The following is a 23775-nucleotide window of genomic DNA, read 5'->3' as shown; positions in this document are numbered from 1 at the left end:
GCGCGCTCGCTCTTAGGTAGCTTTCAGGCACTGGCTCCTCCCTTCCCCAACCCGGGGGCGGGCCCTGGCGGAAAACTTGCGCGGCGGACGGATAGGCAAGAAAACCAGGTAAGAATGTAGCGTCTCGGAGGGGCGGGGACCGTCAGCAACTGGTTGTAAGACGTGGACTCCAGCTCTGTTCTCGCATATTCCAGGCTGCATTTTCTCTACCGCTTTAGGATGGGGCGGAGCCCTGGCCCGCAGACTTCCAAGGCCTGGGGGCCGGGGCCGGGGCCTGGAGGCGGGGCTAGGGTGGGCGGGGCCGGGGCCGGGCTGGGGATAGGGGCGGGGCCGGAGTCGAGGGGCGGGGCGCGGCGTGCCTGCATGCTCGTCCCGGATTGGCCGCCGGGGAGTAGCGCGAGGCTTGGCGGGAGTTTTTGCGTCGGCGGCAAGCGCGCGGGCTGGAATGGATCGGCCGCGGCCCGCGCGGCTGTCGCAGTAAGTTCTGAGGGCTGTTGGAGAGCCGCCGGGGTCCCCCCTTTGTTTTCCTCTTCCTCTGGGCTTGGGCCTCTCGGAGCTGCTCGAGTTTCCTGGCTCTGCCTCTGCGCACCGTGTCCGAGCGACTGGCCCCCGGGGCCTTTCTGTAAAGTGGGGATAATAATGTCCCCACCGTGACAGGATTGCGGGGAGGTTGAAAGGCGTCCGCTTCCATCCGTGTCTGGCTGCGGGGAGAGGCGTCGGCTAGCGTCCCCTTTGTGCGGATAAACGTGCTCTAAAGTAGAAGCCAGGTGTTCTAAAACAAACTGTCCCACGAATAGTAATTTAAGGAGTACCTACTACTTGCCAGATTGCACCTTCTAGCAAGAACACTAGCATTGACACTCGAACTGGAGTCAGTATCCTTATTTTCGAGACCCTGCTTGTTTTTGTAACACAAACCACAGACTGTAAAGCTGAACTACGTTGGCGGGGAGAGCCCAAGCTGCCGCTTGTTATTTTTAAAGGGGTGGACTCCAGCCAGGATGGTTCAAACTTTTTTTTTTATTAAGCTGAAAGGACACGCAGGTTAAAATACGTTGCCTATCTGCTCTCTAAAACGTTATTTTTCTCGGGTTCATTGGAAAGTGTCTCTGGAGGTGTTTGAAGCACATCCAAGGCCCTGCCTGGGCCTGGCTTGGAGGGGCCTTGGCTGGTTCTCAAGGCTGGAGGAGTCCCACCTGGGCGGTGGGAGAGCTGCTGAAGAAGGTGCAGTTTGTAAGATGCAGCGTGAGGGTGCAGGAGAGCCAAACAGTGTAGGGGACACGCTGGAGCAGGACAAAGCAGGGTGGTGGGGTAAACAGACTAGGCTCCTGTGGCCAGCGGGTAGGACCAGACTCCCCTAGCAGAGAGGAGGATTGGGAAGGAATAAGATGCTTGAGACTCAACTGACAAGTGGTGGTGGTGGTTTGGTCGCTAAGTCATGTCCGACTCTTGGAACTCCATGGACTGTAGCCTGCCAGGCTCCTCTGTCCATGGGATTCTACAGACAAGAATCGTGGAGTGGGTTGACATTTCCTTCTCCAGGGGATCTTCCCAACCCAGGAATTGAACCCAGATCTCCTGCATTGCAGGCAGATTCTTGACCAAGTGATCTATGAGAGGTGAACTTTATCAGCTACTCCAGTAGGGGGGTTCTCTCTCCCTCTCCTGCCCCCCCCCCCCACCTGCGGTACACACACATATAGCATTTTTGCCTTTGATTGAGACTCAGGAAATTTGTTCATCCCTCCCCCTGAAACGCACTAGTATGCCTACACCAAAATCTTTTCCATGTGTTATCACAGAGGTTTCTATCTTTTGGTAGCCTCACCTCCCTCCTAGCCTAAGGTGAGGAGAAAATGTGACCACATTGTTGAGCACAGACAAGGCAGGAAAGAGTGGGTTACGACCTTATATGATCTGGCTTCTAGTCCTGTTACTTGGCTGTGTGACCACTGATGTCAGTTAACTTTTCTGAACCCCAGAATCATAGAGGCTGTAAAACGAATATCTGCTCCATCTTCTTTTTTGGGTCTGAGAATCAAATAAAGGATTGGTTTTTCAAATTGTGGTGTCTTGACCAGCATCAGCAGCCCTGGGAGCTTGTTAGCAATGCAGGTTCTCTCAGGGGCCATCCCAGGTTTATTGAATCAGCCACTCTGGAGGTGGAGCCAAGCGGTCTTAATAGCCTTCCAGGTGATTCTGATTCCTGATGTTTGGGACCCACTCTTCAGTTTTCCAACTTTATCTTTTCACTGTAATTCACAGTAATAATGTTTTACATCACAATGGGTATGCAAATGTACACATATGATGCAACACAAGTTTTAAGAAATCTTAATTTTACATCCTCTTGTATTTCCTTTTAAAAAATGCTAGAACAAGAAAAAAATTTTTTAAGGAAAAAATAGCAAAACAAATTTTAAAAAATGCTAGGGGGAAAAAAATGCTGGGGGAAACCTTAAAGGACATGACAGGGCAATTGATAACATTTGGATAGGGATTGTAAATTAGACAATTATGTCAGTGTTAAATTTCTTGCTTTGGAAATTGTGCTGTGACTGCACAGAATAATGCCCTCTTAGAAAAGACACACTTGTGTCCCCAGGTTACCATCCACAGACACACAGGAAGCCAGTGAGACAAAATGTGAACAGTTGGTGAAGTGGGGTAAAGGGTGTACAGAAGGTTCTCAGACTCTTCTCACAATTTTTCTCTGAAGTTTGAAGTTATATCACATAAAGAGATAGGTAAAAAATTGCTCGTTCAGACACTAAATGGACTTTGCTCTCTGCTTACGGGTGTGTACAGGGTGCATTTGAAAGGGGGGGGTCTGTGCAAGGTGGTGCAGGGTGCCCTGTTCCCTGGCACCACGCTGAAGCACACAGGGTACTCAGCGCACAGTCACCAGCAGGAGTATTTCCTGTGTCTCTTATTTTCACTTTTTGTTCAGGTCTCTGTTGTGACATCTGGTTTACTTAAGCTGATTAAAGATGGAACTTTATCCTTTCATCCTGATGCCCTCTGGAGGGATCCTGAAGGGGAGGGAAGAGGGCAGCTCTGGGTGTGGACTGATAGCAGATTTTATCACAGGCTTCCCTCCTTCCCAGCCACCTGCGGCTTTGGGCAAATATGCTTCTGGGTGGAGGGATTCACTTCCACCTGGAGGACTGTTAAGGAGCTAAATGAGAACACGTGTGTGAGAGCCAGGCACGGGATGCAGCGGGGTCCAGGTCTTAAGGAAGAGGCACCTCTCTAGCACATTTCTGCAGGACGCCAGCCTTGGCTGTTGATGCAACTTCAGGGACACGGGTGACTGCAGGCTTAGGAGTTCTCTGTGTCCTGAGGGCAGAGCTATGCTAATTATATGTGGGTAGTATGATTTGGCCTATAAATTATTTATGTGTGTGAGATATGGGTTCTGCTTTCTAAGGGGATTTGCCATTAGCTGAATTTCATCACCTGCACATTGTTAGTGCAACTAACAAGGAGAGGAACTTGGAAAGAAAATACTTGGACTGCGTTGCCAGTTCGAGTGTTTCCCCAGTTATTTTTAAGTATTTCCTAACTCGTGCGTGTGTTTGCTGTTTCCTAGTGCGAGATTTTCGAAGAACCATGCAGGAAGAACACATTCCGTGAAAGATGTAAGTTATCGTTTTATATTTTAATATAATGCTCGTAATTGAAAATGCAAAATAACATTGTGTGGGAGACTCAGTATTCCGTAGACTCAGTAAGCTCTGTTTTCCTGTAGTGGAAAAGTATATTCATTTTCCTCCTGTTCTTTCCAGTACAAGGGAGAAAGCATTAACATTTTGAATCTCTTTTTCTGGGCCTAGGTTGGTTTCATTTTCATTTTGATAATTGACATTGTTTAAAAATTGTATGGTGTTCTGTATTTTGCTTTTTTCACTTGTAGCCATTTCTCCATGTTGTTACACTTTTCCGCAATTATGAGTTCATCATATTCCATGTAGTTTTACTCACATGGTATTTTTACTTTAGGGTGTGGTGAGTCTTAGAAATAAATGTGTGTGAAGGCAGGTGCATTTCTTTAATACTCCCAGCTCACTTCATATTATTTTCCAGTGACTTGTCGAGCTGGCCTTAGAGATTCACATGAAACACCTCCGGCAATGTGTCTCCTTGGGGTTCTCCCTGCTCTGTGCCCCACCCCTGGTTCTCTCTCTTGGAGGGTGTCTCCCGCTGCTCCCCTGGGCCCCTGGCTTTGGAGGGGGCCCTCTTCTCCCCTGGAAAGCCCTGGGATCCCTCTGCGCCCCCACCCCAGCCCGCTCGTTCTCTGGATGGCTTTCTCCAGCTTCCTGTCCTTTTCTCGGGAAGGCAGCTGCCATCCAGGGCTGGGGGCGCCTCTGCTCAAGGAGGCCAGAGGACCCGTCAGCCCCCCTTCAGCGCCCCTTCCAGCCCCACACACCCCTCGAGTGGTTTCTCACGGAGGGTCTGTGAGTGCGAGTCTGTGTTTGTCTCTCAGTCTTACTCCGTCTCCTGTATTTCTTCTCCAGAATTTCCTCACATTTTCTTGTCTGTGAATGGCTCCTTTCATTTTGTCCAGAGCTACTGAATGTTTTTTCTAATTTTCTGTGTCTTGTGGTCTTTCATGAGGATGTGAGGGGCAGTCTTCATGGAGCTTATTAGTATATTGCCCTGTAAGCCCAGTCTCTTTCCTTCACTCAGGACTTTTTACCCCTGTATATCCTCAAAACTGAGGAAGACTCTCTTAATCTCTCCTTGCTGTTCTTTGGAACTCTGCATTCAGATGGGTATATCTTTCCTTTTCTCCTTTGCCTTCAGCTTCTCTTCTCTTCTCACTATTTGTAAGGCCTCCTCAGACAACCATTTTGCCTTTTTGCCTTTCTTTTTCCTGGGGATGCTCTTGATCACCGACTCCTGTACAGTGTCTCAAACCTCCATCCATAGTCCTTCAGGCACTCTTATCAGATCTAATTCCCTTGAATCTATTTGTCACTTCCACTGTATAATCATAAGGGATTTGATTTAGGTCATACCTGAATGTCTAGTGGTTTTCCCCACTTTCTTCAATTTAAGTCTGAATTTTGGGACAAGGAGTTCAATCAATCTGATTTCACTATCTGGTGATGTCCATGTGTAGAGTCACTTCTTGTGTTGTTGGAAGAGGGTGTTTGCTACGACCAGCGCGGGCAAAACTCTGTTAGCCTTTGCCCTGCTTCATTCTGTACTCCAAGGCAAAACTTGCCTGTTACTCGAGGTATCTCTTGACTTCCTACTTTTGCATTCCAGTCCCCTGTGATGAAAAGGACATTTTTTTTTTTTAGTGTTAGTTCTAGAAGGCCTTGTAGGTCTTCATAGAAGCATTCAACTTCATCTTCAGCATTACTGTTCGGGGCATAGGCTTGGATTACTATGATAGTGAATGGTTTGCCTTGGAAATGAACAGAGATCATTCTGTCATTTTTAAGATTGCACCCAAGTACTGCATTTCAGACTCTTTTGTTGACTATGATGTTGTTGACTTTTGTTGACTACTCCATTTCTTCTAAGGGATTCTTGCCCACAGTAGTAGATATAATGGTCATCTGAATTAAATTCACCCATTCCAGTCCATTTTAGTTCACTGATTCCTAAAATGTGGTTGTTCACTCTTGCCATCTCCTGTTTGACCACTTCCACTTTACCTTGGTTCACGGACCTTGGTTTGGGAGCTTTGGGGTAAGTGGCTGTTTCTGGAGAGCAACCCCTTGGTGGTTTAGGAGTGGCTGGCTGTGACCCGTGGCCCTGTGAGCTAAAGATGGTTTTTATATTTTTAAATGACTGAAGTAAAATCAAAGAAGACTGTCTCATGGCATGTGAAAGCATGGAGCTCAGATTTCAGGCTCCATGAGGCTGTATTGCAGCACATTTGTGCTGCTCTTGCTGCACCGCCCTGTCTGCTTCCACACCGCGATGGCTGAGCTGAGCAGCCGCAGAGCCTCATGGTCCGCGATCTTGGGTACAAGGGACCCTCGAACAACACAGGTTTGAGCTGGGAGGGTTCACTCTATCCGGATTGTTCTCAGTAGTAGGTTCTACACTATCCACAGTTGGTTGAAACCCCCGCAAGTGGAACCTCGGATGAGACCAGCTGCTAGGGTCGTACGGGGATTTTCCACTGTGCGGAGGCTGGGCGCCCCAACCCCTGCGTTGTTCAGTGGTCAACTGTGTTTACCCCCTGGTCCTTTCTAGAAAAGTTCCCCCACCCCGCCTTAGATCACCAGAAGAGCCTCTGCCCCCAAGGGAGTGCGAAGGCTCGCTCCTTGGGCACCGGCGGGAGCAGCAGTGTCCTTGCCACGTAGGTCGGCTTTGTGATGTTCTTGTTCGGTATGGCCGGTTCGGTGACTTTGAACTTTGTTCACTTTCAGAAAGCTGGCCAGACGCACAAGCCTCTGGATGTATTTGAGTTTCCTGATGATTCTCGGTTCTCAAGCCTCAGCAGGCTGGGCGAAAATGAGAAAGATGAAGAATCCTATGAAAGCTTTGGTTAGTATTTTCAATCTATATTCTGAAAACTTTAAAGTACTTCGAGCAATAGCATTTAGGCTAGTTACTAATAAAAATGTAGAAATGCCTTTATATATAAAAGCAAGGTGGTCCCCACATGAATACAGTGTTCTGGGGAGTATTTGATAATTTGAATTAATTTTTCTCACTTCTAGGTACCCTGAAGCTAAGAAAAAGTGGGGCTCTGCTGGTAGCACTGGTCAGCGAGCCGGCCAGGTTAGGGTTCCTGTTACAGGACTTTGTGACAAGAGGGATGTAGACTAATACTTACTTCTTACCTCCAGTAGTCACATGGAAAGGGGCTTTACCTTAGGGAGGACCAGAGGGATATTTTTTCTTCTCTTAGACACCAGAAGGCAGAGGATGCTGCAGGAGAGCTTTGCCTGTGGGCCCAGGAGTGTTTGGGAGACAGGGCTGCCACCTGGCGGACCAGGGAGGGGGGTGTGACCTGTCCAGATGGGCATGCTCTCTGTTGTCACTGGCCGCCCTAGAGGCCAGAAATGGTATAGAAAGTGCTAGTTCCACCTCTAGAACAGCAGTGATCACATATTTTTTGTAGGAGTAAGTTTCAAGGGAATTTTGACAACATAAACCTTCTCACATACTTTTTATTTGGTGTCTAGTATTTTGAGTCTAATTTTTGTTAATAAAAGAAAATACTGTACTTTTGGCATGATGAAAAGTAATCATTATCAGAACATGTTATAATGACCTGATAAAATGTTCTAATTTCTTAGCTAAAAGAAATCTAAATGTAAAAGATCTGAATCTAAAAGAAATCATAATTTTAAAAATTGAGATATAATTCACATGCCATACAATTCACCGTTTTAAAGTGTATGGTTCAGTTCAGTTTTAGTGTAGTCACAAGATGGTACAACCATCACTGTTTTCTATTCCAAGATGTTTTAATCATCCCGGAAAGAAACTCCACGCCCATTATTAATTTCTCTGGAGCCCTTTGGCAACCATGAACCTATTTCTTGTCTCCGTGAGTCTGTCTGTTCTGAATATTTAAATAGATTCATACACGATGTATGTGGTCATCTGTGACTGTCTTCTTTCATTTAGGGTAGTATTTTCAAGGTTCATCTACATGGTAGTAAGTATCAGTTCTTCATTCCTAAAAATTCTTACAGTTCAATAGTCCATTGTTTGGATAGGCCTCATTTTCTTTTTTTCAAAATCTATTTTTAATTAAAAATTGTCTTACACAATTTTAAGGCTTACTTTCCATTTACAGTTACTACGAAATCTTGGCTGTATTCTCGGTGTTGTATAGCACACCTGAGCCTGGTCACACCCAGATTTGCACCTCTCATCCCCCTCCTCTGTACCGCCCCACTCCTCTCCCCACTGGCAAGCCACTGGTTTTTCCTCTGTATCTGGGAGTCTGCTTCTTTGATGTTACATTCACTAGTTTGTTGTGTTTTTGCGTTTCACATATAAGTGATGTCATACAGTATCTGTCTTTCTCTGTCTGACTGACTGCTCTTAGCATACTGCCCAGGAAGTTCCTAGAAAACACTCACCTAGGTATCACCGCCCAGATTCAGAAGCAGAATGTTGCCACTGTGATGGAAGCCCTTGTGTGTGTCCTGGTAGTCAGTGCTCTTCCCTCCTTCTGGATGTAAAGTGATCCCTGTCATCTTTCTAACATTTTGTTTTAGTTTTGCCTGCTTTTGAGCTTTATATAAATGCTCTCACACATTATGTATTCTCTCTTATCATACGTTATGTGTTCTTTTCTGGCTCTTTTGCTCACTTATCTCCTTTTGTGAAATCATCTAAACAGCTGTGAAAAGTAAAAGTGAAAGTCGCTCAGTTCTGTCCGACTCTTTGCAACCCCATGGGCTATACAGTCCATGGAATTCTCCAGGCCAGAATACTGGAGTGGGTAGCCTTTCCCTTCTCCAGGGGGTCTTCCCAACCCAGGGATCAAATCCAGGTCTCCCACATTGCAGGCAGATTCTTTACCAGCTGATCTACAAGGGAAGCCCAAGAATACTGGAGTGGGTAGCCTATCCCTTCTCCAGCAGATCTTCCCGACCCAGGAATCGAACCAGGGTCTCCTGCATTGCAGGCGGATTCTTTGCCAGCTACCTACCAGGAAAGTCCCTAAACAGCTGTAGGTAGTGGTTGTTTGTTCATTTCCATTGGTGTGAGTTGCTACATTGTATGATGATACCACATATTAGTCATGCAAACTAATCTTGAAAGAATAATTGTTTTTTTTTGGTTATTTGGAACAATACTGCGATGATCATTCCTGTATGTTTCTTTATTTTTTTTAATTTATTTTTAATTGGAGGATAATTGCTTTACAATGTTGTGTTAGTTTCTGCTGTAATATATGATGTTTGTTTTTCTGACTGACTTCACAGGGTCTAGGTTCATCCACCTCACTTTTAACTGACTCAAATTTGTTCCTTTTGATGATTGAATAATACTCTGTTGTATATATGTACTACACCTTCTTTATCCACTCATCTGTCGATGGATGTTTAGGTTTCTTTCGTGTCCTGTCTATTGTAAACAGTGCTGCAGTGAACATTGGTGTACATGTGTCCTTTTGAATTAGGGTTTTCTCAGGGTATATGCCCAGAAGTAGGATTACTGGGTCATATGGTAGTTTTTTCCTAGTTTTTTTAAGGAATCTCCATACCATTCTCCTTAGTGCCTGTATTAATTTACATTCCCACCAGCAGTGTAGGATTGTTTCCTTTTCTCCACATCTTATCCAGCATATATTCTTTGCAGATTTTTTGATGATGGCCATTCTGACCAACGTGAAGTGATGTTGTTCAGTCACTCAGTCCTGTCTGACTCTTTGTGGCCCCATGGACTGCAGCACGCCAGGCTACCCTGTCCTTCACCATCTCCCAGAGCGTGCTCAGACTCATGTCCATTGGGTTGGTGGTGCCATCCAACCATCTTGTCCTCTGTTCGCCCCTTCTCCTCCTGCCCTCAATCTTTCCCAGCATCAGGGTCTTTTCCAATGAGTCAGCTCTTCACATCAGGTGGCCAAAGTATTAGAGCTTCTTTAGCTTCCTTCCAATGAATATTCTGGGTTGATTTCCTTTAGGATTGACTGGCTTGATCTCCTTGCTGTCCAGGGGACTCTCAAGACTCTTCTCCAACAGCGTAGTTCAAAAGCATCAATTATTCAGTGCTCAGCCTTCTTTATGGTCCAACTCTCACATCCATACATAATTTCTGGAAAAATCATAACTTTGTGGACCTTTATCAGCAAAATGGTTTCTCTGCTTTTTAATATACTTTGTAGGTTGGTCATAGCCTTTCTTCCAAGGAACAAGCGTCTTTTAATTTCATGGCTGCAGTCACCATCTGCAGTGATTTTGGAGCCCAAGAAAAGAAAGTCTGTCCCTGTTTTCATTGTTTGCCCATCTATTTGCCATGAAGTGATGGGACCAGATGCCATGATCTTAGTTTTTGAATGCTGAGTTTTAAGCCAGCTTTTTCACTCTCCTCTTTCACCTTCATCAGGTGGCTCTTTAGTTCCTCTTTGCTTTCTGCCATTAGGGTAGTGTCATCTGCATATCTGAGATTATTGATATTTCTCCCAGCAATCTTGATTTCAGCTTGAACTTCATCCAGCCTATCACTTTGCATGATGTAGTCTGCATATAAGTTAAATAAATAGGGTGATAATATACAGCCTTGACATACTCCTTTACCAATTTTGGATCAGTTCATTGTTCCATGTCTGGTTCTGATTGTTGCTTCTTGATCTGTGTACAGGTTTCCCAGGAAACAGGTAAGGTAGTCTGGTATTTCCATCTCTTTAAGATTTTTTCCACAGTTTCTTGTGATCCACACATTCAAAAGCATTAGCATAGTCTATGAAGCAGAAGTAGATGTTTTTCTGGAATTCCCTTGCTTTTTCTGTGATCCAACAAACATTGGCAATTTGGTCTCTGGTTCTTCTGCCTTTTCTAAATCCAGCTTGTATATATGGAAGTTCTCTGTTCATGTATTGTTGAAGCTTAGCTTGAAGGATTTTGAGCATTACCTTGCTAGTGTGTGAAATGAGTGCAGTTGTGCTGCAGTTTGAACATTCTTTGGCATTGCCCTTCTTTGGGCTCAGATTATGTACTCCTTATTGCCAAATTCAAACTTAAAGTAAGGAAAACCACTAGGCCATTCAGGGATGACCTAAATCAAATCCCTTATGATTATACAGTGGAAGTGGCAAATAGAGTCAAGGGATTAGATCTGATAGACAGAGTGCCTGAAGAACTGTGGACGAAGGTTCGCAACACTGTACAGGAGGCAGCGACCAGAACCTCCCCAAGACAAAGAGACACAGCAAGGCAAATGGTTGTCTGAGAAGTCTTTACAAATAGCTGAGAAAAGAGAAGCAAAAGGCAAAGGATAAAAGGAAAGACATACCCATCTGAATGCAGAGTTCCAAAGAATAGCAGGGAGATATAAGAATGCCGTCTTAAGTGAGCAATGCAAAGAAATAGAGGAAAACAATAGAATGGGTAAGACTAATGATCTCTTCAGGTAAATTGGAGATACCAAGGGAACATTTCTTGCAAAGATGAGCACGATAAAGGACAGAAATGGTATGGACCTAACAGAAGCAGAAGATACTAAGAATAGGTGGCAAGAATACACAGAGGAACTGTACAGAAAAGGTCTTAATGACTTGGAAACCACAATGGTGTGATCACTCACCTAGAGCCAGACATCCTGGAGTGTGAAGTCAAGTGGGCCTTAGGAAGCATTACTATGAACAAAGCTAGTAGAGGTGATGGAATTCCAGCTGAGCTATTTCAAATCCTAAAAGATGATGCTGTGAAAGTGCTGCACTCAATATGCCAGCAAATTTGGAAAACTCAGCAGTGGCCACAATACTGGAAAGGTTCAGGTTTCATTCCAGTCCCAAAGAAGAAAATGCCAAAGAATGCTCAAACTATCCCACAATTGTGCTCAACTGTACCCTTTGTTCCCCCTTGGTCTTGTTCCCAGGTCTCTGGAAATTGAGTATCTGGGTATAATGGTAGAAGGGGCAAGGGGTGGGAACGATGCCATTTCTGTTATGGGCATCAGAGCTGCTTTCTTTGCATCCCAATCTGCCCAGTTGTTTCCTTGGATAATTTGAGAAATTCCCTTTTGATGCTTGTGGCAGTGAATGACTGCTATGTATTTTGGTTTTGAGCTGCTTCTATGAAATGCAAAATCTCAGCCTCATACTTCATAGAGGAATTTCTTGTACTTAAAAGTTCTCTTTTTTTTCCAATAGCTCCACTAGCATGTAAAGCATGGAAGGCATATTTTGAGTCTGTGTATGTATTTATAATTTATCTTTTCTCTAGGGTTAAGGCTCAGGTTAGAGCTGTCAGTTCAGTCTTCTGGGCTGAAGTGTAGGCCGGGAAAGGTTTTGCTTCTCGGACACTCTGAGTACTCATGATAGTATCCCCTGCCCTCCTGACTCCATCCTTAATAAAGCTACTGCTGACAGTAAACCATTCATCCTCGGTTTTCTGTAGCTTAGTCTCTTAGATTAGATTTACGGGCATAAACCTGGTCAAGGGTTCTGAGGCAAGATTCTGTTGGCTGTGGGCTCTCATCAGGCTTAAGCATAGCAAAGTTGAGGGTATGGAAAGTTTTGTAGGTTAGTTCTCATGATTCAAGGATCACTGCGTGGTATTAGTAGGACGGCCTCCAGTTAGCCAGTAGTGACCTGTAATCTCCAGAATTCCTTGTACTTGATGACGGGACTGGACTTCTGCTGCTGTCCAAAAGTAAGCTTGTTAGTTTCTTCCAGTTATGAAGTGGTGGCAGCTACTGCGTGGAGACAGCCAGGCCAACCTTGGGCCATGAAATCTAGTTATTTGGAAAAATGCCCAACAGGCTCAGAATCTTCTCCGGCTTCTGTATAAGAACCACAAAGCCTTGCCTTGCTTTTCAGCCACACCCAGGATGAATGGCGTTTTCAGATCGGGGTGACTGAGAGCAGGCGCTCTGGTGAGGGTCTGGTTGATGATCATGTGAAGCCTTTTCCTGTTCCTCATTCTAAAGTAACGGTTCTATATCTGAGCATTAGTGACTTGATACAGAGGCTTAGCCATTGGCCCAAATTTTGGAATCCAAACTCTACAAAATCCTACCATGTGGAAAAAGGTAGAGATGTCTTTTTTTTTTTTAGTTTATTTTTAATTGAAGGATAATTGCTTTACAGAATTGTGTTGGTTTCTGCCAGACATCATCAGTCAGCCATAAGCACACATGTATCCCCTCCCTCCTGAACCCCCCCCACCTCCCCCCCAGCCCACCCCTCTAGGTGGGTACAGAGCCCTGTGTGAGTTCCCCGAGTCATGTAGCGAATTCCCGTTGGCTGTTTTACAAGTGGTAATGTAAGTTTCCATGTTGCTCTCTCCATATATCTCACCCTCTCCCCGCCCCCCACCCCACGTCTATAAGTCTGTTCTCTCTGTCTGTTTCTCCATTGCTACCCTGCAAATAATTTCATCAGTACCATCTTTCTAGATTCCATATATACATGTTAGTGTAGAGTATTTGTTTTTCTCTTTCTGACTTACTTCACTTTGTATAATAGGCTTTAGGTTCATCTACCTCATTAGAACTGACTCAAATGTGTTCCTTTTTATGGCTGAGTAATATTCCATTGTGAAATATTACTTTCCAAATTTCCCCTTTCCATTGTGAAAGGAAAGTGAAAAGGCTGGCTTAAAACTCAACATTCAAAAAACTCAGATCATGGCATCCAGTCCCATCACATCATGGCAAATAGATGGGGAAACAATGGAAACAGTGACAGACTTTATTTTCTGGGGCTCCAGAATCACTGCAGATGGTGACTGCAGCCGTGAAATTAAAAGACGCTTGTTCCTTGGAATAAAAGCTATGACAAACCTAGACAGCAGAGACATTAAAAAGCAGAGACATTACTTTTCTGACAAGAGTCTGTCTAGTCAAAGCTATGGTTTTTCCAGTGGTCATGTATGGATGTGAGAGTTGGACCATAGAGAAAGCTGAGCACAGAAGAATTGATGCTTTTGAACTGTCGTGTTGGATAAGACTCTTGAGAGTCCCTTGAACTGCAAGGAGATCCAACCAGTCCATCCTAAAGGAGATCAGTCCCGAATATTCATTGGAAGGACTGATGCTGAAGCTGAAACTCCAATAATTTGGCCACTGGATGCAAAGAGCTGACTCATTTGAAAAGACCCTGATGCCAGGAGGGATTGGGGGCAGGAGGAGAAGGGGACGACAGAGGATGAGATGGTTGGATGGCTTCACCGACTCAATGGACATGAGTTTGAGCAAGCTCTGGGAGTTGGTGAAGGACAGGGAAGTCTGGTGTGCTGCAGTCCATGGGGTTGCAAAGAGTCGGACACGAATGAGCGACTGAACTGAATATTCCATTGTGTATACTGCTGCGGCTGCTGGTTAGTCTCTTCAGTCATGTCCCACTCTATGGACTGCAACCTGCCAGGCTCCTCTGTCCATGGGATTCTCTAGGCAAGAACGCTAGAGTGGGTTGCCATGCCCTCCTCCAGGGGATCTTCTGACTAAGGAATCAGACCTGCGTCTCCTGCATTGTAGGCTGGTTCTTTACTTCTGAGCCAGCAGCTATAGCTTTTTATCCGTTCATCTGTCAATGGACATCTAGGTTGCTTCCATGTTCTAGCTATTGTAAATAGTGCTGCAGTGAACATTGGGGTACATGTGTCTTTTTCAGCTTTGGTTTCCTCAGGTAACAGAGATGTTTCTTTGTTTTGGAGTTACTGTCATTGTTTAGTTGCTAAGTCGTAGTCAGCTCTTTTGAGACCTGGTAGGCTGCAGCTCGCCAGGCTCCTCTGCCCTTGAAAGTTCCCAGGCAAAAATTTCAGAGTGGGTTACCATTTCCCTCTCCATGGGATCTTCTTGACTAATCAATTAAACTCATGTCTGCTGCATTGCAGGCAGATCTTTGCAGTGCTTAGGTCCAAATATAGCTTGTTTTCTGTATGGAGATAATTGTCTATTCCTGGGGTTTATAGTGTATACCAGATATTTAATTCATTGCTCGGAGATTTGTTGTACTTTTGAGAGGCTCTGTAGCCTCAAGGAAATTAAGGACTTAAGTGGTATTTTGATCTGAGACCACCATGGTGAGGTACATATTAATATGTCATGTACATACTGTAAAATAGCCCGTTATTTTAGGTGTGTCTCCCATAGTTGTTTTCTTAGGGCCTGGGATACCAAGTGTGGGCTGTCCTGAAACCCCTGAGACAATACTGTCCAAGTATATTGTTGCATTTGGCCTGAGTGGAAGTCAAACAATTGTGAGGGGGGATAGGCTTGGATACAAGAAAAGCAATCTTGAGGTTGAGCACAGTAAACCATTTAGCATCCTCAGGGGTTGGGCTAATGTTTTATAAGTATTGGCCACAAGAGGGTAAATAGGGGCCACAGTGCCCTCTCCTGCTCTGAGGTCTTGTATCACTCTACTTTCCCCAGTTGGTTTAATGACCGGAAAATAGGAGTATTGCATGGAGACTGGCATGGCGCCGAGAGGCCATGTTGTAAGGGTTTAGGGATGAGGAGTTGTAAGCCCTTCTTTGTTTCCAACTTTATGGGATATTGTCTCTTGTTAGGGTAAGTGGCTTCTGGCCTAAAGCTGATTCTTTCAGGTTGGGCATTGATGGCCCTCCTGGGTACGCATTGTTTCCAAAATGTGGGTTCACTCCTTGTAGAATATGGCTGGGAATAGGACCTTGCTCTTTTCATTGGTCTTCTGTAGTCAGAGTCAAAATACGGGGCTGTTCGAGGTATCCTAATTGTTTACTGGTCCTAGGGGAGCCCAGAAGGTCCCCTCTCTATTAGTACACCGAGGGACAACCAGAAAGGCAGGTGACATCAGACACTTCAGATTGACACGGGAGAAGCCCAGTGAAGTAACAGATGAGAGACTTTCCATCAACAGCAGTCACTGTGCAGCTTTTGGAGAAAAGAGGCCCTGCTTGAAAAATCAGGAAGAAGTAAGTGGCTCAGGTATCAATTAAAAAATCCATCTTATTACCTGTCACGTCAGGAACTACCCAAAGCCCCCTCGATGGAGATAGACCTCTCAGAGGGAGCCTCCAGGATCCCCGTCAGTTTAGCTTGAGCCCTGGCCTGTTTTTCTCATGTTGGGCTCTCTTCTGCTCATTATTAAATACCCAAGGCCACCTCTAGGAGTTGGGTCATCAGGGTTTGTTGCCTAATTGTGCCTTCTGGAGTTTCTGCGGAGTATCAAGGACAGACTGACTGATCAGATGTTGTCATAGCTGAGATTTGCCCTGGGATTGGAGGGTTCAGTGCTAGTCAGTTTTCCAAAAGCCTCCACTAGTGGCCCCTGAAAGAAGGCTGGGTTTTCTTATTCTTCTTGGGTCACTCCTTGAACCCTTTCATAGTTAATTGCATTTTTGATAGGTTTTTTTCATCCCTTCAAATAACACAATGGATCACGTGTTTCATGGCTTCTGTCCCATCCCTGGATTCACAATACCAGTGGGGCTCCTGACTTTGGACTGCGTCTCCATCCATCACAAAATGTTTGGGTTGGTCAGGCTGGTACTATGCCACTGGACTGCTGCCCACATTCTCTGCTTTTCCTCAGGTCCAAAGCAAGTATTATAGTAGAACTATTTGTACATCCTCCCAGTCAAAGGCCAGAGTTAGGGCCTGAAACCCTGCAACAAACTTACCATTGTTTTCAGTATACCGGCCCGTCTTTGTTTGCATTGGACAAAATCAGTTCAAGAGAAAGGCACGTGTACCCTGACTGTTCCTTCACTGTTTGTCACTTCCCTTCAAGGGCGTATTTTCTCTGATCCTGGTTGACAGGAAGTTCCACTATGAGTTTACCCTGGGGGCAGTCAGTCTCCCTTCAGGGGTGATGAAGGGTGTATGGGACATAGGAATGTGGAGTTTGGGATTGGTCATGGGGATCTGGGAAACTCGGTGGCTCTGGGGAAGCAGAGGAGCCTTTGTTTCACCTCTGAGAATTGGAGAAGGTTAAAGGGGATCATCTAAAATGTTGGGAATGCTTTCTGATTCCCCTGGCTTTTGATTACAGGAGCCCAGTAGAACAGGGTTTTGGTAAAAAACCATGAAGGCTTGAACATAGGGAATCTCAGTCTATTTTCCCATCTTGTGACAGTAAAGATCCAGTTGCAAGATGTTATTGTAATTTAGAGACCGATTTTCAAGGCATTTTTCTCCATCTACCTAATGTATATAAAGGCATGGCAGTGTTACAGTAAAGTTTAAGTTTTTTCTTTTCAGTCCATCTATTTTTTAAAATTTACAGTTTGGTATCTTACTGGTGGCTCAGACAGTAAAGAATCTGCCCACAATGCAGGAGACTCAAGTTCGATCCCTGGGTTGGGAAGATCCCCTGGAGAAGGGAATGGCAACCCACTCCAGTATGCTTGCCGGGAGAATCCCATGGACGGAGGAGCCTGGTGGGCTACAGTCCATGGTATTTTGTAGAGTTGGACATGACTGAGCTACTAACACTACTGCTACTACTAAGTGTACATTCCAGATGTGTTTCTTATGGCTTAGAAGAGGATCCTGCCATACTGAGTAACCTGCAACCAAGAGCGCTTCTAGAATTGAAGTCCAGAGTCCTGGAGACAGTCCTTGGGAGGTTTTTGTCGGAGGGGAGTTGGAATGTTCTCTGAATTCCTTTCTTATCTGATGGGATTTTGAGAGTCTCTGCTCCCTTTAATTCATAACCTGACATCTCAGGTCAGCCCAGTCTCTCCAGTGAGGGGCACCCAATAGGGGACATTTGAAGCAGTGCCAGTGTGTTGGCAGGACTCCACTTGTTGGCCATGAAGCTCATGTCCAATAAAGTTTTCCCTGTGTTGGGGTGTATTCCTTGATGGGGAGCACCTATAAAACCTAGGATGTGGGCTGCTTGCAAGTGGCCAGCCCAGTAGTTGGTCTGTCCCTGTGTGAGTGCTGCCAAGTGGAGCAGTGAAGGAAGTCCTGGAGGTGCAAAGTGAACTCCTGGGGGATGTGCAGGGCCTCTCCAATGGGAGACTGAAGTTGGGTACAGTACAAAAGGACATGGGTGTTAGACAAGGAGGGCCTGGAGGTGGGAGTATTCCCTCAGGGGATTGTTTGGACATGGGGTAAGGTGAGAGACTAGACAGCAGAAGAACCCAAACCCTTTCCTCTGTCTGATGGCTTCGATAAAATCGGGGAGAGGGTAATGATTGTATCTGACACAGGCAACAGCGAGTTTGGACAATGTTTCCCACATAATTTAACATACCAAATGAACCCAGTTAGTTTAGGATCTTTCTTTGGGGTGCTCCAGGGACCCTTTGAAGCACCCCCAAAGTATCTTGAGGTCAAAAGACCTTTAGTTCAAATTTGATATTTGGGGAGTCTCAAAAATCTCGAAAAGTTTTTTTTCTTAATGTATTTATTTTTATTTTTGGCGGTGCTGGGTCTTTGTTGCTGCGGCAGGCTTTCTCTGCTTGCAGCGGGCAGGGGCTCCTCTCTCACTGCCGTGTGCGGGCTTCTCATTGTGGTGCCTTCCCTTGTTTCAGTGCTCGGGCTCTGAGAGCGTGACTCAGTAGTTGTGGCTCCTGGGCTCTGGAGCGCAGGCTCAGTACTGTGGCACATGGGCTAGTTGCTCCATGGCAGGTGGGATCCTCCCAAACCCAGGGTCAGGGGTGGAACTGGCATCCCCTGCGTTACAGGCTATGTCTTTCCCACTGAGCCCCCAGGGGAGCCTTTCAAAAAGTTTTAAAACTCCCAGTCAGAGGGAATCACAGCGTCAAACAATGGCTTGTTAAGCTGAGGTGAAAATAATTTTCAGAAGTAAATACAGATCCCTTCAGGGGATAGGAACTCACATGGTCTGCTATCAAAAAGGTGTATTCCAGGAAAACCTTGTTCCCTTACGAGAGAAAAACCAAATTCAGTCGCACATCAACCTATTCTTAATAAAATGTGTTTACCTCATTTAATCCAACTTTAGAAAATTCTGACCACATACAAAATTCCTTTGTCATTGTTCCTCTTTTACAAGCATTCACTACTTTCTGTAGCCATATTTTGTCCCTTATTCTTTCCCCATTCAGAAATAGCCAGTTCCAAGGCAAAATCACCTTTTTTCCTTTCAACAAAATACATTTCTATTCTTCATACCCTCTTTTCTGAGAACACACATCCTACTTTCCTTAAACAACCATGAACTGTCTTCTATATTAGCATTCTATAGGTCGGTGAAGGACATCGTAAGGTGGCACAAAACATCTTTAGTTTTTCTCTCACAAGAAGACAAGAGTTGGTAATTTGGACCTTTGTATAAATTGGTATTTTCAATATTTTATCTTATTTGAAAAGGCCTGGATTTTCAATGAACTCCTGTTGTTGAACTTAATTTAGTTTCAATTTACCAAAATTTGCAGAGTGTTTTAGACGGATGTTTCCAAAGCATAATTATTGCCATAGAGTTTACTAAAAAGTTCTTATCCTGGTTATATTTACTTAAAAATTTCATATCAGCTTATTTTCCCTGTTGACAAATTTCATAACAAACAATATGTACTTACTAACACTCAATAACCCTAGGTATGATAAAAGTATACTTAATATTGATCACTCTAAAGTCAAGTCTGAATTAATTAAACCCACAAGCTTAAGCTAGCTCTAATGCCAGAGGTTAATTAAATATTGAATATTTCCCAGATCACATGAACCCAAATGTATCTTAGTGAGCCTCTTTTATCTTTCTGAGAATGTATATAAGCACTCAGATTCCTTTAAGCCAATTAAATAGAGCTCATTTAGAAGTTAATTTTCTCTAAAGACAGACCCAGAGATCTCATAGTTGTCTCACTTGAATATAAAGTGGCCTGGCTCCCCCTTCAGTCTGGGGGACGACAGATGAGTCAAGTAGTTCCTGAGAGCCTGGACAGGATAGTCACAGAGGAGAGTGAGTAAAGCTCCTGGAGCTCAGGCAGAGGATCTACATTGCGGAAGCAGAGGAGATAAAAACGCACGAACCTGACTTTGTTCTCTAAAATCCCAGCAAGTAACTCAAGGCTGGTGGTGGTTCAGTTGCTCCGTTGTCTCCAATTCTTTGTGACCACGTGGACTGCAGCCCACAACTTTCCTGGGTCAATGAGATTTCCCAGGCAACAATATTGGAATGTGTTGCCATTTCCTTCTCCAGGGGATCTTCCCAACCCAGGGACTGAACCCACGTCTCTGTAATTGCAGGCAGCTCTTTGGAGTGCTTAAACCTAAATACAGCTTGTTTTCTGTATGGAGGTAACTGTCTATTTCTGGGTTTTCTGACATATATACTATATCTCTTCCAAGCAGGAAGATAGGAGATAAGTTTTGTGTATTATCTCTTAGAGATTTCCGTGTAAATGTCCATGGAAGGAAGGAAGAGGAGAATCTTTGTGGATTATTTGTTACAGATACTGATTTCTTGTCAATTTCCATATGGACCTCCTAATTGGTTCCATGCTTTCACTTTGATTTCTTTTTTTTTTTTAGAACCGTTTATTTGACATTAATGTCTCAAGAGTCTCTTTCTGAATCATAAATTTGCTGACTTGTATGTCTATTTTTTTGTTCACCTGGATAATTCCTCATATACCATGTTCTACCTCTGCCTGACTGACTTCCCTTAGTGGTGGTGGTGTTCAGTCGCTTAGTTGTGTCCAACTCTTTGCAACCCCATTGCCTCACGCCAGGCTTCCCTGTCTGTCACCATCTCCCAGAGCTCTCAAACTCATGTCCATTGAGTCAGTGATGTCATCCAACCATCTCATCCTTCATTGTCCCCTTATTTTCCTGCCTTCAATCTTTCCCAACATCAGGGTCTTTTCTAAGGAGTCAGCTCTTCGCATCAGGTGGCCAAAGAATTGGAGCTTCAGCTTCATCATCAGTCCTTCTAATGAATATTCAGAGTTGATTTCCTTTAGGATTGATTGGTTTGATCTCCTTGCAGTCCAAAGGACTCTCAAGAGTCTTCTCCAACAATACAGTTCAAAAGCATCAATTCTTCGACACTCAGCTTTCTTTATGGCCCAACTGTCATATCCATACATGACCACTGGAAAAACCATAGCTTTGACCTTGTCAGTCAAGTAATGTCTCTCTTTTTTAAAATGCTATCTAAGTTTGTCCTAGCTTTTCTTCCAAATTCTTTCTTTTAAATTCATGGCTGTAGTCACCATCTGCAGTGATTTTGGAGCCCAAGAAAATACAGTCTGTCACTGTTTCCATTGTTTCCCCATCTATTTTCCATGAAGTGATGTGATTGAATGTCATGATCTTCGTTTTTTGAATGTTAAGTTTTAAGCCAGCTTTTTCATTCTCCTCTTTCACCTTCATCAAGAGGCTCTTTAGTTTCTCTTTGCTTTCTTCCACTAGCGTGGTGTCATCTCCATATCTGAGGTTATTGATATTTCTCCCATCAGTCTTGATTCCAGCTTGAGCTTCATCCAGCCTGGCATTTCACATGATGTACTCTGCATAGAAGTTAAATAATCAGGGTGACAGTGTACAGCCTTGACATACTCCTTTCCTTATTAGGAACCAGTCTGTTGTTCCATGTCTGGTTCTAACTGTTGCTTCTTGACCTGGATACAAGTTTCTCAGGAGGCAGGTAAGATGGTCTGGTATTCGAATCTCTTTCAGAATTTTCCACAGTTTGTTGTGATCACACAGTCAAAGACTTTAGTGTAGTCAATGTTGAGGCAATATGAGCGCGTGTTTGAAAAGAATTTTCGGATACAGAGCATTTCAGAAGGGAGTGGGTTTATTAAGAACAAAGAGCAGAGATAATGTGGGCATTGCGAGCCCAGTGGACTGACCTCCTGACAGACCAGGGAAAGTCGACCATTTTCATGAGTTAATAGCCAATTTTTATAGCCTCAAGACACAATTCTTGCTGGAAGGGGGCGTTAAGTTATTAATTGGGGCACTCTAGGGTGTTCACTGGAGCAGACGTCTTTGCTTAATTGGGAGTCGGTAAGCTTGTTGGGTTTATCAGGGGGCTTCTGGCAAGGTTTGTGGCAATCCAGATTAACCTAATCCTCACCTGATAGTGCAGGGTTGCCCAAACCTTCAGTTTGTAAATAGTGCAGCATCCGCAAAGTGCCACAAAGCAAAGTGCAGTAACACGAGGTACTCCTGTGTCTCCTTTGAAGCAGTATCTATTCATATCCTTTGCTCATTTTGAAATCAGGTTATTTATCTTTTTACTGTTGACAGGTTAAGAGTCCAGCTCATGTGACTGGTTACACACAGAGGTCCAAAAGTTGGTGTGGTTTTCTTTTTTCCCCTTGTTATTCCCAGTAGCTTTAAAGGAAATAAATCCCTTTGCTTGCTTGTTGTCAATTGCTCAGTCGTGTCTGACTCTTTGAGCCCCCTAGACTGCAGCACGCCAGGCTTCCCTGTCCTTAACTATCTCCTGGAGTTTGTTCAAACTCATGTTCATTGAGTCAGTGATGCCATCCAACCATCTCATCTGCCGCTCTCTTCTCCTCCTGCCTTCAATCTTTCCCAGCATCAGGGTCTTTTCCAATGAGTCAGCTCTTCACATCAGGGGGCCAAAGTATTGGAGCTTCAGCATCTGTCCTTCCAGTGCCTGGTTGAAGTCAGTACCGAGTATATTACTAACTTTAAGATTGTGCAGTTGCTCTGTTCATTATCTAAACAGCTGTTTATTGTGCGTTCATGGTGAAACCTGAGCGTGAATTGGGTGCTTGGCTCTCTCCAGGCACCCCTGCAGCTGTTCCTTCTCCCTCCCTCTCACAGGCCCAGCCCCGGGGCCGAGGCCTTTCCTGTGACCCCTGTTTCCTCAGGAGTCACAGGAGCATCCTCCTCAGCACCTCTTCTGTGTCTTCCCACCAAGGCTGTTTGGTCTCCTCTCCTGTATCTTGATTCGAGTGAACTTTTCCTGCTTCGCTCCACGCTCTGGCAGTGCAGAGGGGAGGAGGGGGAAGAGGTGTGCAGGAGGACCAGGATCCTCCCCAAAGGGCCAGTCGTCCACGGGTGTGAGCCCGCCCTCGCCAGGCACTCTGTGGGGTGGGAGAGTCGAGGGGTTGGCCAGGCACCCCGGGCCCTTGGGTTTGGAGTTCATGAGTTCGTGCAGTGTCTCCCAGGCCGCTCTGTGATGCTCCACAGGATGAGGGAGCAATGTCAGACCTCCTGTTTATGCTTATCTTTTAGCTCATTTAAAAGTTTCTGTATCATCTCTAAGGACAGTAAGGATATAGGGTAACTATCCATGTGTGTATTGGTGAAATGGTTCACGTTTGTTCTTCCTGAGGTGTGGGATCAGAAATAGCCCGTGTAATTGGTTTTGATTTTAGTAGCCACGTAAACAGGTTGCTTTGTATGCCAGTGTAGAGGGACAAACTTGCTTACTTCCCAGATGACCAAACTTCTAAATATGTTTTTTTTTTTAATCTCTTGTAGACCCTCCTCTACACAGCACGGCTATATATGCTGATGAGGAAGAATTCTCCAAGCACTGCGGGTCACATCTCCCCTCAATTCCTCAAGAAAAAGAAGCAGAGAGAAGGTGTGGGTGGATCGCAAGCAGTTGTTTACTCATGGTTAATGGCGTTTCTGAGATGTTCTTTAAGAGAGATGCTTACAAGACCAAAGCTTTTTAAAGATCCTTCAAGCCATTTTATGTTTTTCCTCAAGAGAACTGGGACAGAAAAACTTAATTTTTCAGTAATTGATGTTACTTATAATAACTATAACTAACACCTGATTATCCTAGAAAACATCCCAGTGGAGGTTGTTTAGCTTTGAGATAAAAGGAGGAGAGGAAAGGTTTTAAGAGTGTAGAAGTTCAGGTGATTTTACAAATTCTCTTACCTGTCACAAATGGGATGTTTTCCGGGGCAGGGTGGGAATAGGGAAAAAAAGCTGATAATCCCAGAGGAAACCCAAAGTCTGTTGTAAATTTCAGCTGTGTTGTCCCTTGGGTGCATAGGTGTGAGTTGTATAGATTTCTGTGGGGTGCTGGGTCAGGAAAATCTGCACAAATGACTCAACATAGCCAACTTGAGGACCCACGTGGTGAGGAACTTTTCAGTGGCTGTGGTATGAATCATAAACTATTCGCTAGTGCAGACCCTGACTTAAGGACCTCTGTTAGGTCATAAGTCAGGTCTAGTCACTGACTATATTTTGAGAGTTAACAAAACTGCATTTTTAAAA

General features: G+C 44.6%; 1 protein-coding gene across 2 annotated transcripts in view; it reads left to right on the top strand.

Moving 5' to 3' along the window:
* Positions 1-401: 401 nt before the first annotated feature.
* CENPU (centromere protein U) overlaps positions 402-23775 on the top strand; it is a 41232-nt gene continuing 17858 nt past the window's right edge. The window contains exons 1-4 of one of the 2 annotated variants that reach the window (XM_061134756.1): positions 402-477; positions 3593-3641; positions 6393-6510; positions 23020-23125. In XM_061134756.1, the coding sequence (XP_060990739.1) occupies positions 446-477; positions 3593-3641; positions 6393-6510; positions 23020-23125 (305 nt within the window). In that variant the 5' untranslated portion in view covers positions 402-445. Of the gene's footprint in view, positions 478-3107; positions 3310-3592; positions 3642-6392; positions 6511-23019; positions 23126-23775 lie in introns of those variants that run through there. The other variant, XM_061134757.1, reaches the window with a different exon arrangement.

The sequence above is a fragment of the Dama dama genome, chromosome 32 (genome assembly GCF_033118175.1).
Source record: "Dama dama isolate Ldn47 chromosome 32, ASM3311817v1, whole genome shotgun sequence".
NCBI lineage: Eukaryota > Metazoa > Chordata > Mammalia > Artiodactyla > Cervidae > Dama > Dama dama.
The sequence above is the reverse complement of the archived record's forward strand: the minus strand, read 5'-3'. Positions and strand labels throughout refer to the sequence as shown.